Below are 19,257 nucleotides of genomic sequence, written 5' to 3'. Positions count from 1 at the left end.
TAGATTTGGTTTCTTGGCTCATTTATTCTTGGCGTGTCCAACAGTGATCACATAAACCGCCTGTAGACCAAACCGTCTTATTTCAGGTCTAACTTCACTTCCCACGAAGGAGGCAGTTTTCATTGGCTGAGTAGAAAATGAACTCTAAAGAATGCAGCCCCTGAATTGAGTCACAGATTTTATGCTTGAAACCATATGTTTATGAAGGTGGCATCTCCACTTAGCGTTGAAGGAAAAATGAGGGTTAAAGCCTTGTGACCGTGGTATGGAGCAGTCTCAAGGAGAAGAACTACCTACAGTTCATCATGTGTACTTTTACTTTAATTTGGCCCACTTACATGGAGAAGGCAGGATTTATTACCTATACTGCAGCCAGCCTCCAGGGGGCGAGCAAGATATTTTGGCTTCACTTTTTGGGAGCGGTCATGTCGTCCATCTTTCAATAGAGTCTGTACTTGAAACGAACACAATTGAAATACACCGCTGTACCTGCTCTAGCTTCCTCCTGATTTTCACTGTTGTCTCCACAATGAATTTAACAAATGGTCCTACTGAAATATACTTGGACCATCTCTCCTTGAGGGCATTCTGCCAGAGATTAAGAGAAGTTAAAATCCTGCACACGGTCTCGTGTTCGCAATCCAATAAGAGACTCATACGAAGCATAATGGCCCCTGAATACTAAGTATCAAATATCTACTGTTGTTCATGAGAACTGGGCAGTTGAGGCAGCCGTTCTCCTGGTGGATGTTACTGCCAGCTTTGTGAAATGCCTTGATGGAGCCAATCTCGGCATTTCACATGACAGGGACCTGCCATGACCTGCCATACGGCTCACAGGCGAGAGTCTGGAGCCCCACAGGAAGTTCCTACTGTGGGACAGATTGGTTAACAGTTTGCCTTCCTCACCTTAGTCACTACAGAAAACAGGGTGAGTAAATGACGACTTCTCACCAAACCAAACATGAGGCAAAAGGTGGCTCCTATATATTCTGTCCACCAGCAACTAAAAAGGCAGGTTAGACAAATAGTGACTCAGATTATTTGCTGTTTGGAGCTGAGCTGTTAGAATGTGAGCATAGTTGAGGGGTTTAAAGCAATGACTTTTGAGTGACACTTTGTGGCTTCATCTAATAAATACAGAAGAAGGTGACTCTACAGTGAGCTCCTGCAGTGAGGAGCGTCATGGCTGTCTCGCTGCTGATATTCCAAGCTTCTTGGTTCAGCAACTCTCCTCAGTAAGAAGGGGGGCGCAAATAGGAAGTATTGTGTTGCCACAAGGAACTCGCTGACTTTGGCGCCTCTGTGGACAAAAGCGGTAGTGCTGGTCTGCGTGGGTTAGCCTTTAGCACAGCCCCTTCTTCTGTTTCCTGTCCCTCTGCCTGAACCAAGGATTTTCCAACCTGACCTTCATACGGTAATCGGTGACACACTTCAAGAATATTTGATAGAAAAAGCCAATTTTCTCCCCGATTGCCTAATTTGCTGTTGAAGGTCATAAAGAGGCATTCATATTAAAATAAGACAGTTTCATAACCTGTTAAAAAAGTCCTTGCAGGGATTGATTTATACTTTTTTACTTAAGTGAATTTACGGCAATTATATGTGATGGATACTGGTTAATATGATCTCCGTGGGAAGTGTGGGTGAGTATGAGGACTCCCTGCCCTCCCATCAAGTCTCCCATGTGGTTGAAAACATCTGAGCCAGCGTGAAAGATACGTTCTTTTAAATACATCACAAATTAGGAGGTACCTTATAGTCTATTAGACCAAGTGCATGTTAAGCCTGTGAATTCACACTGCTTTCAAACATGCACAGAGCTGAACTCTGGATAATCTCCTCAGATTCTCCGAAAGGGCTGTCTGTGAGGGAATGTCTGTTTGAGCCTTTGTGATAAAATAGGAGATCCTCTGCAGGATTCACCACGAGCGAGTTGGTGTGCTGGTGAGGTCTCTAACATGTGACAGACGCAAAAATGAAGAAACATCTCTGGATGAAAAAGAGGATCCAAACACGTTGAAGACGTCGGCGCAGATGTTGATGTGCTGTAAACAAAAACACGTGATCTGCACAGTGTAATTCATACGTTACATCCTGCCTGCTGTAACCCCCCCCCCCGTCCTGCCTGAACGCTCCAGGGAGCTGCTGTGATCTTGTCACAGAGAATCCCTCTAGAGAATATCCCGCTGTGTTGTTCATGTGTGAAAGGAAACCACCGGAGTTCATGTCTGAAAACGGATTTGTTAACTTTTTGGCGGGTAGCTTTTCCCTCTCTGAAAAACAAATTCCCCCACAAGGGCTATTGAGTAGATAAACTTCAGTTTTAAACTCTCAGGTCAAATTACAGAGAAGACATTAAAGAAAACGACGACAGGTTCTTAAAAGCACACACATTTAAGTTTAATTAATGAAAAGAGTGGAGGTTTGGTAAACATTTTGTCGGTGGCACTACATACATTCAGTATTATTTGGGAGTTTTTCGGTTCAATCCCACCATCAATCCTGTAACAAAACAAAACAAAAAGCAAACAGACAGAACCCGACCAGGGATATTTAAGTTTTTGCACTGGTTCAATACAACAGAGACATCGTGTTGTTTACAATAACATATTTATGTATATAGTTCATATGATGGAAATAATCGGTGTTTCCGGTCATGTGACCGGACGACTTGAATTACATCTCAATATAGCACAAGCACCACTAAGATGTCTAGCAGGAAGTTGAACGCACCGGTCCAGTTACAGGTCAGTGCAGAGGAAGGAAAGGAGACATGAAACGAAAGCCACATTGGACCAAACGTGCAGGAGGCACAGAGCTTAAGAGCTACAGTGACTGTTCATCAGTATCCTTTATGAGATCTACTTTTTAATGTTATTGTACACCACTGGGATCACATCAACAGCATGGAAAACAAAGTCAACATGGGTAGCAACATGAGTCGGAGCTCTGTGACGTGGTGCCGAGCTGAGACCGGAGTCTGCAGCCGCTCGCACTATAAAGAGACTTGAAACCTTCAGATCAACACAGTCTGCGATGCCTGGAGCCATCCTGATGGACTGTCACTTCTTCAACAGTATGTGATTTCTATATCTTACATTGGAAACTAAATAACAGCTAAAAGTTACCACTTCATGAGTAAGCATAGGTCATATTTATCTATACACATTTATACATTCAGGTATGACTGTTGTGTACTGTAATTGGCACCATTTATTCATTTTTTTTTTTTTTTATGTGGACAGCCAGGAAGAACTGACAGACACTGAAATGTCCAGATCTTTCTCCTTTATTATCTGTCAGCTGTAGGCAGGTAGCGCTTCACATGGTCGCCTCTTCCAACAGATATAGGATGATTGAAGCGTAACATGACCAATGTCCTCAGAGGCAACTTCATCCTATTTCTTCTGGCTTGACAGCAGCTTATGATCAGTTGAGCTTGACTACTTAAAAACAGGAAAAGAAAACACCCTCTCTCTGTGGCGACCATCGCTCAAATGAAAGTGATAGAAATACAAGCCAGCACATCGACGGAATGAGCATGAAAACAATCAGAAGCCTGTAAGTGTGGTATGGTAATTACAAGGTGAATTCGAGGGGGGAGGGGGGGACGTCTCGTGATCCCAGCTCCTGCAGCAAATGAAGAAGGTCAGAGCCGGCGAGGAGAGAACTGTCGTAACTCGCCGCTAAGCGATGTTACCGATACCTTACAGATTTGTTATGCTATTTTTTATTAATTTGTCATTTTACCTTTTTTCATCTTTTTTGAAATTTTTGAAAATATTTTGTAAGTCGGCAACATTTACGCCTTTGGAAAAAAAAACGGAAAAAAAAACGCCCTTTAGATAAAATAAATAAAAACAAGCACAGAATCTCATGAATTAGATGTAATATTCACATGGAAGACAACATATACAATATTAAACATTTTTCTAGACCAATACTGCCTCCTATACAACAAGGTCAACCTTCTGCTCTACTCTTGGCCAATTAAGGTAATTAATTACCTTGTTGGAGCAAGTGAGATCAACAAACAAAAACACAGAGGGAACCGAGTGAACGTCTTTCCACTGGCCCCCAAAGCTTCCAGAAACAGACTTACTCTTTAACATAGAAAAATACTATACCAAAATGAAATACAAATATATATATATTAGAATCTGTTAGGCATTTCTATATAAAGGGTTGTCGGGTAGGGATTTTGGGTTGGAGGGTAAACTAAAGGAGTTAGGTTGCATCATGAGACAAAATATAACAAAAAATAACAAAAATAAAAACAAATCATTATGAGAAATTAGACATAAACAAAATACAGAAGTTGATTCTGCAACTGTTTGTTTTCGTAGTAACATTTATAGTGATATTAAGAAGCTCTACATATTAGTCGGCAAACTCTCTCCACACATGCAACAGCTTTGCACAAGTTTAATACTGCAAGCATCAAGAAGAGCAGGGCTGAATGGGCCCCTGCTGAGAAGGGGCGAATCATCCTAGCCCTGAGGCAATGCATGCTGGGTGACCGACAACCGCTAGCGCCAGACTGGTTCGCCGTACGGAACAGGATTGATCGTTGCGCCACACGAGCCCCTCTCACTTTTACAAATGGTAAGACTGTGTATAAATGTATGTATGCCATGCATGTGTGTTCATGTACTTCAGAGAGGTGTAGGACTGTAGTTTTCAGTGCTGCTAGTCAGTGCAGTCTCTATTTTTTTTTCTGGAGTATCTATGTTACGGTACCTCACAGCAAACGACTGTGATCCCAGACCACGTGGCGTCGAAGCCACGACATCCGCACTGGATTATGTGCCGCTCTCAACTCTTTAGCGTTTCTTTGTTCGCCTCAACGTGTGCATGTGTGTGGATGGATGACTGGATCCTGGCAGAAAAATTGCTACACCGAACCAACAACAACTTCAACTCAACGCCCCGAAACCACATCCAGCCCAGTCCAGGTAACCCAGCCAAGCTCAACTCAAGATAGCTTTGCCAAGTCAAAACGGTCCAGCTTCTCTTTTTATCCCTCGGTTTCTCTCTGCTTGTCCGTCTTTGCCTCGCTTCTCGCCATTTCTCAGCCAGGCCGGACGCCGCTGTCCTCGCTGCCTCCACGAAGTAAAGATTGAAGATGGTGACTGGGCTGTCAGAGGCCTCACAGATGGGTGGGGAAGTCACGCTGGGTGTATTGGGATGGATGAACACCTTTTGAAATCTCCGGACCCCCTGGAACAATGTCGCAGATACACTGGTGTTGTTGCTGTTGTTGTCACTTCTACATTGTTGCTTAAGATGTTTCTCTGTGTTACTGTAGGTCACACACCCTTGGAAGGGGAGGAAATGTCCTATTTTACAAACATTGTTGTCCATAATATATAGATAGAGGTTTTATATATATTCTTTATAATCTCTCTCGTTCTCTTCTTCCCTCGCTTTCCTCCAGTCCTCTCTTTCTTCCTTCCTTCCTTGCTTCCTTTCTATCTTTCTTCTGCTTTGTAGCAGCGGCAGGAAACGTGAGCGAACGGTGCTACATGCAGCCCACGCAGCCACACTTGATGGTCTTTTCCACCTCCTCGCTAAAGGAGGTTCCGTCGCTGCACTCGAAGGTGTATTTCCGGCGCTTCATCCTCTGGCTGGCGCAGCACGTCCCCGTGTCACACACCCCACTGCACTCCACCCAGGAGACCACGCGTGTTGTCTGGCAGATGGCGTAGCCTCGCTGCACCTGGTAGAAGTCTCTGACGGGCTCCCCTCGACACTCAGACTCTGGAGGACAGGAAACACACCAAAGTTATTAGTGATTACTCAATGTTCATAATTTTGTTAATAGGACGAGATCGACATCAGAGAAAACCAACCTGCATCACACAGATCCCCGGTGTAGCCACTTTCACAGTGACAGTAGGCGTCCCCTGTTTCTGAGATCTGGCAGCGGCCATGCTTGCAGGACAGGCGGCGGCAGGGGTTGAACAGCTCCCCCTGTTGGTTACACAGGGCCCCGCGGTATCCCTCCAAACACTCGCAGCGGTAAGACTGACTGTCCAGTGGGATGCACTCTCCATGGACGCACCTGGTAAGAGACAATAATTTCGTTTAAACTTCCAGCTCAAAAAAGGGACGAATCAGGAGAAGTATCATGGCGTTTCACCACTGAAGAAGATTCTTAATTATCATTGGTGAATAACAATATAACAATAATAGTAAAAGTACTGTACTAGAGCTCAAATTTTAAGTTTTTGAGTTGGAAACCAATGTACAATAAGATACTTTCAGGACAATCTAAATTCTATTGCACTTGCTGACATACTTGCTGCCCTGGCAGGGGTTGCTAGCAGGTTGGTCACATTGCTGGCCGCTCCAGCCCGGCTGGCAGTGGCACACCGGTCCCTGGACCCCATCAGGCTGGCAGATGCCATGCACACAGTAGATCTTCTTGCAGGGCTCGCAGCCCGGCACCACGCCGGGCTTCATCTGGGTCTTGGTGAAGTCCTGGAGCTCGTTGTTGATGTACAGGTTCTGGATGCAGCCGTGGAAGCTGGAACTATTCTGCAGCTTCCAGAGACGGAAAGCCCCAGAGTTCACATCCAATGGCATGCCTGGAGGAGGAGGGAGAGAAGAGAGACAGATTGTTTACACGTGTGAAGACGTACACACTGGGCCACAGACAGACAGCGAACAGAGGGCTGGTATGAGTGTAATGGAGGAGGACATTTTCAAACACGCATGTCCCACCAGTGCAGATGCAGTTTGTCAAACAATATTTGCTTTTTGACTGATTTGGATTTTTTGCATTTGCACCAAAGGACTCATCATGTTTGAAAGCTAGGAAAGAAGAAGGCGAAGGAGTATGGGTAATGTCTCCTGTAGTATTGTATGAATGAGCAGCACAACACAACACAACACAAAACCTCATAACACTACACTGAAACAAACTGTGGGCCACTCCAGAGCAAAGTGTCACGTCAACCCTGAGAGGAGGGCTACATGGCCACAAATGTAAGATCTGTTAAAAATCTGGTACATCTTACAAGTTCAAATTTTCAAATATTGTCAACTATAATTTTGTCAAGAGTGGCTCAATCACACATTAAAAAACCCAATTGTATTAGGTGCAAGCGAAATCAATGCAAATACAAAAATGTTTTAGGACTGTGTCTGGTAGTTCTCCTAGTAATCACTAAAGGGTGGACCTTGCACACTGTAAAAAATGCTCTAGTAACAAACTACTGATATATCTATCATCGTCTACAAGTTATGATCTGTCATTTTTATCAGTCAAAACACCTTATGCATGTATTACAATTGCATTGTGTGCATCTGCTCAACGCTTATCTTTTTATTCAGTTACAATAGAATAATATGTGGCCCCTAGCAAACACAGTAATGAAGGTGAGTATGGAGTTGGTGAAGAGGAGCGTTTGGGTTGAGGTGGGACAGGGTTGAGGTGGGACAGGGTTGAGGTGGGACAGGGTTGCATGGTTAAAGGGAAGGGTTGGTTGCGGTGGTGACAAAGCGAGGGGGGAGGGGTGGTGATTGACAGTAGTGTAGTAGATAAGAGTGCCTGCAGAGGAGGGAGGTGTGTTCTGGAGAGGGCCCCTACCCCCCACGTATAGTGGAGCCTCTCCGTAGAGGGGCCGCACCGCCCCGTAGCTGTCCATTGTGGTAGGGAGACCCCCGTCGATGGACAGGTTCACCATCTGGTCGTAGGTCACAAGCTCCACTGTGTGGAACTGGCCATCGTTGATAGTCTCAGTACTGGAGAGAAACAGAAAGATCCGATATTAGATGAGAGTCGCTTCAGTCTGGAATCAGCCACAGGTGAAAAGTTAAGTTGAGCCTTTCGCTTAACATGTGGCACCTCACCTGTAGATGGCGTGGCTTGGCTGGCTGCCGGGGTCATAGCTAACCTTGACATGACCTTGGTAGAGCTCCACTGCAATATGATCACTGTCTCCATTGTACAGCAAAATGCCATTATCCTCTGCTGTTGACACCTGCGGGCAGAAAAGGTTTGCTTTGGGAGTTAGAATTTTCCAGGTCTCAGAATCAGTATCAATCACAAGCTGCTTTCAGACATAAACTGAACTCCGGATAATCTACGGACATTCTCCAGAGGAGCTGTATGTGGAAACGCTAAAGTCCAACTGAGAGGCTCTGGACTTTCTCCGGAGGTACTCCTGCCAGCCCCCGTGTATAATCTCCAGAGAGGTACAAAGACAGCAGGAGATCCTCCCTTGACAAGTCCAGACCCAATTCTGTGGACATCCTCTGGAGTTCATTACGCATTAACGCCATCTGTGGTTACCTGTAAGGTGATGTTAGCTTGGGGCCAGTTCTTGAGGTCGGAGAGCAGCAGGTAGGAGTCTCTGTCGATGAAGTTCACACTGACCAGCTTCTCGCAGCGTGGGCCCCCAAACTCTGGGGGACACTGGCACAGGGCCCGTCCGCCAACCTCCAGACAGGGGGCGCTGTTCTGGCAGTCGGCCAGCTCGCACAGGGACAGGGGGGACGGGGGAACCTCACACAACTGGCCGCTACAAGAAGAAGAAGAGTGAGGGGATTATTTTTTGGGAAGATGGTGTCGGTAAAGTGGGAGGAGACTATAACAAAGCCTGGGTGTGTAAAACGACTGCTCCTCTCACCTGTAGCCTTCAGGACAGACGCAGGAGTATCCGCTCAGCTCATCCACACACTGAGCTCCGTTCTGACAGCGATGCTCCTCACAGTCGTTATAGTCTACGCTGCAGTCATCACCGACATAACCAGGAGAGCACACACACCTGCAACACACAAACGCAGTTCTAGAACCGAGCTGAACGCAGAGAAACCCACTCAGGTCTACGTATCATTTATTTAAGATTGTCTCTGTATCGGTTGTACTGGCAGCAAAGTCTTACTTGGGTCCAGTGGAGGTGATGAGGCAGGTAGACTGGTGTTGGCAGGGGCTTCGTCCTGGGGCGCACACGTCCTCCATTTCTTCACACATCTCCCCTACACAGATACAAGTATTTGAAAAAAAAAACTGTTAAACACACAGAACAAGACTCATACTGCGAAAACAGTGAAATAAGAAAGTTATACTGTATTTATTTTTGCATGATCAATTTGAGCGATATTGAGAGAACTAGATGTTGACCAAAAATTTTTGCATATATTTCCCCCCCCCCTGTAAAAAGCAGAATCTGTCTCATCAACTCCCCAGTTGTGTTCCGTGCACCGACCTGTGTAGTACGGGGGACAAAAGCAGGTGTAGTTGTTGCCTCCGTCGATGCAGGTCGCTCCGTTCTCACAGTCGTTGTCTTCGCAGTCGTCAATGTTGGTTTGGCAGGTGGGGCCCTCGAAGCCCAGAGGACACGTGCAACTGTGAAAACATGTACTCTCATCAAGCTATCATGTCGAGATCCTTATGAGATGATTACAATTTTCCATTCTTCGCCACATTCCTTTCAAAGCTCGTCTTCCTCACCTGTATTCTCCCTCCTTGTCCTCGTTCACGCTGCAGGTTCCTCCGTTGGAACATGGGTTACTCACACAGGCGTTCAGAGCTTTGTCACAGGTCTTGCCCTGAGACAGAGAACGGGGGTAATGTTAATTTTGTTGCTATAAAAAAATGCAAACACTCACTGTGGGTGGCAGCATCGTGCAGCTCTGACCTTGAACCCTGGAGGACAGCTGCACCTGTAGATCTCCACCAGGTCAGTGTGGCAGATGCCTTGGTTGAGACAGGGACTGGACAGACAGGGGTTACACTTGGCCAACACAGCAGTGTCCACATCTCCTGAGGGAAAGACAAGGCCGATAAGCATCAAGGGTTTGTATTCATTGGTGCTACTTGTGTTATTCGGTATTTACGACACATCCAATGTTTTAGTTTCATGCCTCAATTCCACTGAATAGCTCAAAGTACACGTGGTAAAAGTGACTGCCTCCATCAAGACCATGTCCTCCTAAGGATACAGCCCCTGAAATGAGACGCAGTGAATGACTCACCTGTACATTCAAACTTCTTTGCCGGTGTGGTGAGCAGCAGTTTGCCCTCCATGCCGTGCGGACCAGCACAGCGGGCGATCCCCGGCTCTTTGTAGCCTGTCTTCACCCAGTCCGATAACCAGCGCAGGTTGCAGTCGCAGTGCAGCGGGTTGGCACCGATCGCCCTGAGGGAGCGGGAGAAAATAAACTCATCAATGAATTGGTGTAATGTAGGACAGCTGAGGTATACTGTTCAACTTTAGATACAAGAGTTCAGAGACATATTCCGGTCATGCCCCCTGCAGTACAACCTTTTACCAGCAGGTGTCTCTGCACCCTTTCGTAAAACCAACCCTTGCAAACCCAGGTTGGTGAACCGAACGGCTCAAACGCTGCCTCTCCGAGAACAAAACAGATTCAAAGTTCAATGCTGGATGCCACTCTGTGCCATACATCATGTGGAGGAGCGCGTCTCAATTATAGGCAAAGGTGTGAACAGAAGGCACTCCTAACCACTTCTGTCATGGTGGCCGTGAATCAATGGCGCTCTGTCCTCCCGCTGGATGCACAAACACTCCTGAATCGATGCTGTTCCATTACGGCGAAACACAGGCTCATCTTTCAGGCCGGGCCAATAGCTGACACCTGACATCTGCTAACATGAAAGCCACTTGAGTGTGACTGCCGATCAATGGCCTCCCCTCGACCCTGTTTTCCTGCAGCCTTGACTCCCTGTCCTTCCCTCCGTGAAATGTCTTTGTTTGCTTCTCTCCATCCTCCCTTCTTCCTCTCCGGCTCTGACACTGATAGGTCTATCGATCAGCGGCTGTAAGGGGATGATGTGAATATCTGGGATTGTGTGGCAGAGGGCACACGGCAAAGGTACTTGTGTGTTTAGTTTTACACGAGTTCCGGAGTACATGCAGGCAACGGCGACAGACCGCACCCCCCCGAACGTACGCAAAATCACAGACATAAATAAACAACCCAATACAAACTCTAAAGTCCACAGACCATGGATAATCTGTGTGTGTCAGTGAACGTATGTGTTTCGGAGATGTCCCAGGGAGATGAGACAGTAGTGGGGTTTGTGTGTTGCTCTAACCACAGGACTGTGGCTGATTGAGGGAGGGCTCGTCTCATGTGGAGCCCACCAAAGAGGACTACACACGGCCCACTGTGAGCCACGCTCTCCGGCTGTCTGAACAGACCCCCTCGGTGTCTGAAAGTGTGTGAGTCTACGTGTGTGTAGACTTAACAAACTCAGTGCAGACAGCATCACGTAGGCTGGCACTGGGGCATACAGTTGTGAGTGTGTGTGTGTGTGTGTGTGTGTGTGTGTGTGTGTGTGTGTGTGTGTGTGTTTGTGTGTGGGGCACGACTTACAAGTGGGAGAGTGAGGCCACATCATTGAAGATGCCGTCAGGAAGCTCTGAGACTTCGTTGCCATGGAGAGACCTTTTGAGTGATGGAAGAAGGAGATGTTAAAAAAACAATTTGACCATGAACATATTTCATCACAGGAGAAAACTTTGTTCATTGACATAAAATTGAAAGTAAACTAGTAAAAACAATCCGCTTACGAAATCACTTTTAAATCCACAATATCCAGATCTTTATTTGAGAAATCACCGAAAGTTAAAAAACTCGCCAAATCTTGCCATGTTAAAGAAATACAATTCATGGATTTCCCCTTGATCCAGATCCAAATGTAATGGTTTCTCTCGTTATCCAAAAACATAACCTCTAGGTAGCAATTTTGATTACCATAAAAATAATTGATTAAGCTTCTGAAGTGTGAGGGTTTGATCTTTCCCAATGGAATCACTTATTTTCTTTGGGTTTTGAACTGTTTGAACTTGAATATATCATCTTGAGAAAATAAACTATCGATCCATCACAAAACGAACGGCACACTTTGTTTTTCACACAACAAGAAGCAGAAATAACAGTGGGAAACGCTCGGGGAATATCTCGGGGGTTGTGTTGGCATTTTAAATGGGTGGTAGGTGGTTTGTATTTCTGCTCGAGCCTTGTGCAACTGGCAGAGATGTGAGGCTGTGTGAGTCTGGAAAAGACTGGTGTCAGGTTTCTATGTGTCTGGCTGGCAGGGCCAACAAGGGCACAGAGGGAGGGAGAGGGGGGTGACACGGTTGTACCACATGTAGGACAGTAAAAAAGCATTAGGTGAGTTAGTTCGAAGCAGCTGAACATGTCTCCATGTGTATTTACAAATGTGTATTAATGTTTGTGTGCATGTGAGTTCTTTTTCACATTGTGAACTGTTATTTTGCCTGCAGTCCTCTGCCTACTGTCCGGGGTGACGAGCCGACACAGCTTAATGGCGAGATGACGGATGGCTGCTGTAATCCAGCAGGTCATTACCACCTCCAGCCCTCAGCTGACCGCACGCTAATGTTAGCGCAGCTCCGTCCACAGCACCAACACGAGACACATGTGCTCTCTATGCCTGGATGAAGACAACTGATGTATAAACACTTTAAAGCCTCACTTCCCCTCGCTGTTTGATCTTCGAATTACCGCTAAGCCGTGAAAGAGTTGGGGGGGGGGGGGGAGATACAAAGAGCAGAAGCTGGTGAGCGTTACGGATACGGAGCCGCGCTCAGATACGAAAGGGAAAATACACAGCGTATCCGTCTGAGACAACACGCTAATTGGCCTGTGTGTAGGGGAGAATGCCCATTAGTGTGGAGCGAGGAGCAGGGTGGTGGTAGTCGGAGAGCAGTTGGGATACTGGGGGCACGGAGCCAGCAGCTGTGTGCCAGCCAGGCAAAGATCTCATGGGAGAAAGGAGCCAGAGAGTCTCCAGGAAGAAACTCGATACGCTCCTCCACTAACCTTCTCTCAGGCCGTCTCTCTGCTGTGTGACTTTTTTTTTTTCGTGTGTTGCTTTTCCTCCGTACAGCTGTGTATCGTTGCATCACTCCATCTTTCCTATGTCAACTGATCTCTAGCTTGGCGCGGTTGCCTGAATGGAATTGCGTGTGATGTTACTCGACAGGCAGAAATGATGGTTTATGGCTGAAAATGCCCGATGGATTTGTTTGTCTGACTGCGCTCGTTCACCTGCGACTACTTCATAATGTTTAGCGATCACATGAGCCGTCTGAGCGGCATGTTTTTTTTTTTCTTATGCCGAGAATCATGTGATGCTGTTATTTGCTCACTGCACCTTTTCCAACAGCAGTTTGAGAATAGGTCTGTTTTGATTTTGTCTGTTTGAGGCTTGGCTTTCTTTTCTTTCTTTATCACACGCTTTCATATCCACCTTCTTTCTTCACAGCTTCCCACCCCGACCCTGGCTGGCCGCACCCTAGCACTGCCTCCGCTCACTCACCTCACACCTCATACCCAGCAGGCCAATTAGCAGTTTATTAATCTGCAGCTCAAACCACAACTATCACAAGCACACACAAACGCACACACACTCTCTTACACCAAACCGCGCCACATCTATGCCAGGCTCAGACCCCTGGTCTGTTTGAAGCCTCGAGCGTTAATGATTCTTCTCCTCTTTACTGCTCTGTAAAGCCCAAGGTGCAGCTTTATGAAGGCTTTGGCACCTCGGTGTGTGAGCGCTCTCCGCTCGGAGCCGGTTCTGGCATCTCACTGCGGTTTCTATGAAGCTTCCAACTTTGAACCTTGAACCCGGTGCGGAGTCTTTAAGTCGAAACTATTAAATGGAGCTCATTGTCGCTTCAGTTTTTGTTGCTCCCCCACAGACGTGCATAATAATAAAAAAAAGAAAAGAAGAAAAGCAGCAGCACCAATTGACATTTAATGGGAGACGTATGATTGATCACGGCAGCAGTAAAGACATCAAAGTTTTCTGCTTCGTTTTGGACTCCTGTCTGATTGAGACAAGAAGGTAGACCAGACAGTCTTTATATATACGTGTGTGTGTGTGTGTGTGTCCGAGCTTGTGTTTAGTTTGCAGCCTTGTATGGTGTGTTTGTGTCTGTGTGTGTGTGTGTGTGTGTGGTGTTGGCGAAGGGCCTCACATGGCGTCTAGTATTTTAGAAGTAAAGGTGGCGTGAGTGAGTAAAGGCAGAAATAATGGCCGCAGCTTCATTAGAGATCAAAGCAGCGCGCCCGGCCTAGCGAGGCGGCGTCAGCTAATGACGAGCGAGCTTCACTCTCATTCCACGCTAAAAGGGCTCTTATGCTTTGTGTCTCGTAATGATCGGGGGGGCATTAGTCGGATCTCACCGTAAAAAGAGGCTTTGTTGAAGCTTTGTTGTCAGTAGTAAAAAGTGTGCCTGCTATGAGCACACATGGAAGGGGGGGTAAGTCGACTCCCACACACATACTAACCGGCACTAAGTCGATGACAAACATTATGAGTACAGGCACCAGTACATGCACAAACACACACACACACACACACACACACACACACACACACATACAAACACACTGATGAATACATACATGTAATCTCATAAGGAGCGCTGCCGGTGGGCCAGGTCTCCGTTTCTGTCTTACACAACTAAACTGTACATTTGAGTTAAAGTGTGAGGCATCCAGCTGCTGTATCTTTGGATGCAGGTCCAGAGATTGGTTTCGTTTCGTCATCCATCCGTCAAATGCATTTGCATTCTACATTTCAGTTATTTCACAGACCAATTTATCCACGGGGAACCCATGGCCGATGTGAGTGCACAATCAGACTTCAAGACCTCATAACTTCATGAAAACCCGGGGGCAGTCGTAACCATTATGGTTAGCGGGGCAAACATTCCCCGGTAATCAGTGTCAGAGTGATTTTGCACAGTGGGTTGTGGGGGGGGGGGGGGGGGCGCCGGGCGCTCATTTGGCCCTGATGGCGACGCAGCGATGAGCCGGGGATGTGTGGAGGTGAGCAGGCAGACTGTGCAGATGTCTGAGGACGGGGTGTGGGCAGGAGTACAGGAGGAGGAGGAAGAACACGGCTGCCGTTTAAACAGAGAAAATAGGTCGGAGGTTGTGTATGTGTGTGTCTGAAAGAGTGAATTCACAAGCTGTCATAACTGTTTAGACTGCGCTTCAGTCCCCTGGAGTCAATCAAAGATTCTCGGCATCTGCTGCACCGTCCCTGTAGTCAGTCCAAGCTGCAAAAATATCCTCCTTAATATCTCAGGTCGGCTCCAAGGCAGCAGCCTTATCCGGTTTTAAATCTCTCCTTTCAAAAGAACTTCAATTGTTCCCAATAAAGTGGCTGCTTTGAGCGCCGTCTTTTTAACACACACACACACACACACACTCACACACACACACACACACTTATAAACTCACAGCAGTCGGAGAGAGTGCAGTCCACTGAAGGCCATTTTGGGGATACAGCGCAGGGAGTTGTAGCTCAGGATTCTGCAATGTAAAAAAATAATTACATGTCACAAATTTATGAATATAACATTTCCACCCTGCTGTCAGCACGAGAGAAGAAATACTAGCTCTTTGATTTGAGGGTGGCCAGGACTTACAGAGTCGTGAGCTGGCTCATGTTGGCGAATGAAGAGTTGGTCAGAGAGTTGATCTTGTTGTTGCTCAGATCTCTGAAAGGAAAAAGGAAAAAGGGAAACATTCAGCGAGCTGATCGGCACAGTGAGACAGACGAAACAGAGAGACGAGAACTTACACCAGCTGCAGATATTTGAACGCTGACAGTTCCTTTGGCACCACACTGAACTGGTTTCCATCCAGATACCTGAACAAAGACACACAAACAGTTCAGTAATGAGTTAGGAGACATGAAATGATCCAGTCAGGGTTCGATTTGTATCCAGAGTTTTCAAATACAGTAGTGAGTGCAGAGTGAATCCTAGAACAAGATCAACAGTTCAATGAAAGTGTTGAACAGGTCAGCTCAGCATTAGGGGAATGTTATAAAATGTATATTAAGTATAAAGTAAGAGAAAGAGAGGGAGGAGAAAACACATATTGAATTAAATAATTTTTTTTAAATGATAGAATAAAATATAATGTATACCGTCTTATATTAACTTTGGCACCACTACATTTCAAAAACATTGTAAACATAAAAATAACCTTTTTGTTGCTGGATCTTAGTTTAATTTCTAAAAAAAGGATTTATTTTACTGCAGTTGTCAGAAAGCAGGTGAATGCAGTATAAGCATGATCCGGCTCAGCCACACATCTATAGCTACTTCAGAATAAAAGTTGTACCGAGAATTATGAGCTTTACTGTGAAGGTGCTCGAGGAAGTAGTGAATCATTTGATGAGACACACTTTTAATGATCAGTATCCATCATCCTGTCATGTTACCTAAACCCACCAGAATTAACTGTGTATATATTTAGTCCCTCACGTTCTCTAGTAATTTGATGGATTACATGATTACATAGATAGTAAATGTAGTTTATTTTAAAATTACAAACTGCCTGGTAATGAATGAGGGTTTTTGTTATGGAACAAAGGAATGACATAAACTGGTTATATGAACTATTATATTGAAGCTGGTGTAAAAAGATGATTACATTTTACATTTGGACATTTCTTTCACTCGATTAGTTTTTCTTTTGGAGGCCTGGAGGCGGTCATTTCAGGATGTCAAACTTTTCACTCAGAACCCATTTTCCCATCGGCCTGCAGCCAATTTAATATTACATACATTAACCAGAAGAATATTTTGTCTTTCGATTACTTTTTTATGACCCAATATTATGTCTGAAGCAGAAATCAGGGTTTAGTAAACATGGATTTGTTTTATTCCAGACACACACATTGTTATATAAATCTACTGGGATCGAATAACTGGACGAAGGCTGCAAACGAAAACAACGTATAACTTGTTGAAGTGACTGAGATACAAGCACTCGTGGGGTCATGCATCTGTGTGTTAACCCGCTCGTGTATGCAACATCATGCCTGAAGGGCTGCAGCCAACCTGCCGGCTGCCAACACCGAGCTCAGGGCTCGCTCCCTCTGAGTGAAGCTACAGGAGCTTTCTCCTGCCATTGTTGTTGACTGTATACAGGGCGGGAAGAGCAGGGGTGGGGGGGGGTTGGCAGTTGCTGGTTAGCTCAGGGGGACCCTCGGGTTCAGAGGTAATGATAGGTAATGACGGTGGAGAGGACACTTTGGATAATGATGGAGTAGCAAACTCTCCAGATGACTAGATGAAAGCCCTGAACAGAGGGGCACACCTGGTCACACCTGCTGGGACAATGACAGGCCTTAAGGCTTCCACAGCATGTGTGCGCATCACTGTGTGTGTGTGTGTGTATGTGTGTGTGTGTGTGTGTGTGTGTGTGTGTGTGTGTGTGTGTGAGAGCTAGACTGAGGCACTTGAAGCAGTATTGGAAAGTTCCAGGCCTATTCCACTCCCTCCCCTTTCCATTGAAAACTGCTCATTAAAATGTCCTCTTGCTCCCCTATACTCCTGTGGACAGGCTTTTGGCCCTCACACAAATATGCAAACACACACACACACACACACACACTCTGGCTCTGAGTGTGAGAGTGACATCAGTGCTCGCCCTGAGGGTTGCAGGGAACACAGGAGAAGAATGTCTGAGAGAATAACTGCAGGGTTTATTGTCTCCTTTCCTCTTCTCTAAATGATGAGATCTGTTTTCTTTTACCTCCTTTGTTTTCACTAGCTCTTATCTCCATCTCATACCTCCTCAGATCCACTCTACCTTTTTATTGTCTCCTTTGGTTTTCATATCCGGACCTTTTGCCATAAAAGCCAAGACAAAGGAACAACAATACCTGCAACTGCAACTGATACGATACAAATGCATTTAGCATAATTAAGACCGGGGAACTCACAGTTCAGTCACGTTTCTCGGGATGCCTTTGGGCAGCGTGTGGAGGTGCTTATTACTGCAGCGCACCACGGTCTCCAGGCAAGTGCATTCACTGGGACACTGGGGTTTGGGCACACAGCTTGACTCCTCTTGGCCTGGGAAAACAGGAGGAGAAAGAGGGGAGTTAGATACGAAGAGGAGGAGGAGGTCAGACGAGGGTGGAGAAGCCTTGGAGAACAACCAAAAGAAACGGTGGCAGATCAGGAAAGGCAGAACAAAACGAATGGAAAAGACACAGACAACGTGATCTCTCAAGCTGATGGCGAGGCAGGGAGACAATGAAAAAAGAGGAAGTGAAAAATGCGAAAAAGTAAAACTGGACAGAGCGAGAGGAGCCTCGCTAATGTAATATCGACCAGCGAGAGCAAAGAATGGAAGCTGCCCGAGGCCCGAAGACAAGTCTAACATTAATTCAGGTGCAAATAGGCTGACTGGTCAATAAGGCAAACAGCTCAATAGCTGCACTCAGGCCGGCATCGACCAGGAGCTTAGGAACTGCTGAGAAGCAATCTATTCAGCAAACAAAAGAGTCGCACAATAGCGGCCATTATTTAAGATGATCTCAGACACTTTAAGCAGCTCTTGTTATTTAATCTATCGAGCAGCACGGCACAATGGGAAAAACTTCATCAGTCAAACCGGGACGGGTGAGTTTCACACATGGAGGAGGTCATCTAACGCAAAGATGTTCGTCTCCTTCAGAAAGAGACAGATGAGTTCATCTAAAGTGGAGAAGCTGCGGCAAAACTTCAGGTGGATGGAGAGAGAAAGAGAGGGACTGGAAGGGAGCGGTTTGTCTCGACACCACCCACCTTCCTCACAGCGGAAGTCAGGCTGAGCCACATCCTGTAGAGGGATCTCCTTCAGGAAGGCGGGACGCTGGCACCGAGGGTTACCCGTCACAATCTTCTTGCTCCTCAGCCAGTCGCCGAGCCACGCCAGCCGGCAGTCGCAGTTGAACGAGTTGGCCAAGAGGTTACTGGAGGAATAAGTAGCAGATTTGTTAAAATCCAGGAGTTTAAAACGCACAGCTAAGAGTGTATGTGTACGTCAGGGACTCACAGGGTGGAGAGGGTCTGCAGCGTGTCGAAGGCTCCGGGGGTGATGGTGGTCAGCTGGTTGTCGTACAGAGACAGCAGGCGCACGTTGTGCATTCCCGTGAAGCTGTCGTTGTGCACACAGCTGATCTTGTTGTTCCTCAGCATCCTGAAGAAGAAGGGAATCAGAGACTTCAGCCAAAGTTCACAAACATGTGTGTTGAGTCTTTGTGTTTTTCTTCATCACTCACAGCATTCGCATCCCCTCAAGGCCACGGAACATCCTGCTCCGCACTGAGTCGATCTGATTGGCTGTGAGGTGAAGCTCGACGACAGACGACGCCCCTTCAAACGCCCCGTCCTCGATCTCTGTGATTTTGTTGTTGCTGAGGTTACTGCAGGAAACAGAAGCATGTCAATA

The 19,257-nt window shown here is 46.3% G+C and overlaps 1 protein-coding gene across 1 annotated transcript in view; it reads right to left on the bottom strand.

The window, feature by feature from the left end:
* Window positions 1-2,378: 2,378 nt before the first annotated feature.
* slit1a (slit homolog 1a (Drosophila)) overlaps window positions 2,379-19,257 on the bottom strand; it is a 94,774-nt gene continuing 77,895 nt past the window's right edge. The window contains exons 18-37 of the mRNA XM_053436984.1: window positions 19,088-19,231; window positions 18,862-19,005; window positions 18,612-18,778; window positions 17,762-17,894; window positions 15,605-15,673; window positions 15,450-15,521; window positions 15,262-15,333; window positions 11,353-11,424; window positions 9,988-10,151; window positions 9,651-9,775; window positions 9,464-9,561; window positions 9,219-9,358; window positions 8,895-8,988; window positions 8,640-8,777; window positions 8,303-8,531; window positions 7,861-7,991; window positions 7,598-7,752; window positions 6,305-6,593; window positions 5,856-6,067; window positions 2,379-5,763 (exon numbers count right to left, since the gene is read on the bottom strand). Of these exons, the coding sequence (XP_053292959.1) occupies window positions 5,525-5,763; window positions 5,856-6,067; window positions 6,305-6,593; window positions 7,598-7,752; window positions 7,861-7,991; window positions 8,303-8,531; window positions 8,640-8,777; window positions 8,895-8,988; window positions 9,219-9,358; window positions 9,464-9,561; window positions 9,651-9,775; window positions 9,988-10,151; window positions 11,353-11,424; window positions 15,262-15,333; window positions 15,450-15,521; window positions 15,605-15,673; window positions 17,762-17,894; window positions 18,612-18,778; window positions 18,862-19,005; window positions 19,088-19,231 (2,887 nt within the window). The 3' untranslated portion in view covers window positions 2,379-5,524. The remainder of the gene's footprint in view (window positions 5,764-5,855; window positions 6,068-6,304; window positions 6,594-7,597; window positions 7,753-7,860; window positions 7,992-8,302; window positions 8,532-8,639; window positions 8,778-8,894; window positions 8,989-9,218; window positions 9,359-9,463; window positions 9,562-9,650; window positions 9,776-9,987; window positions 10,152-11,352; window positions 11,425-15,261; window positions 15,334-15,449; window positions 15,522-15,604; window positions 15,674-17,761; window positions 17,895-18,611; window positions 18,779-18,861; window positions 19,006-19,087; window positions 19,232-19,257) is intronic.

This window comes from Pleuronectes platessa, chromosome 12 (assembly GCF_947347685.1).
Source record: "Pleuronectes platessa chromosome 12, fPlePla1.1, whole genome shotgun sequence".
NCBI lineage: Eukaryota > Metazoa > Chordata > Actinopteri > Pleuronectiformes > Pleuronectidae > Pleuronectes > Pleuronectes platessa.
Note: the sequence above shows the minus strand (reverse complement) of the source record. Positions and strands in the feature narration are given on the sequence as shown.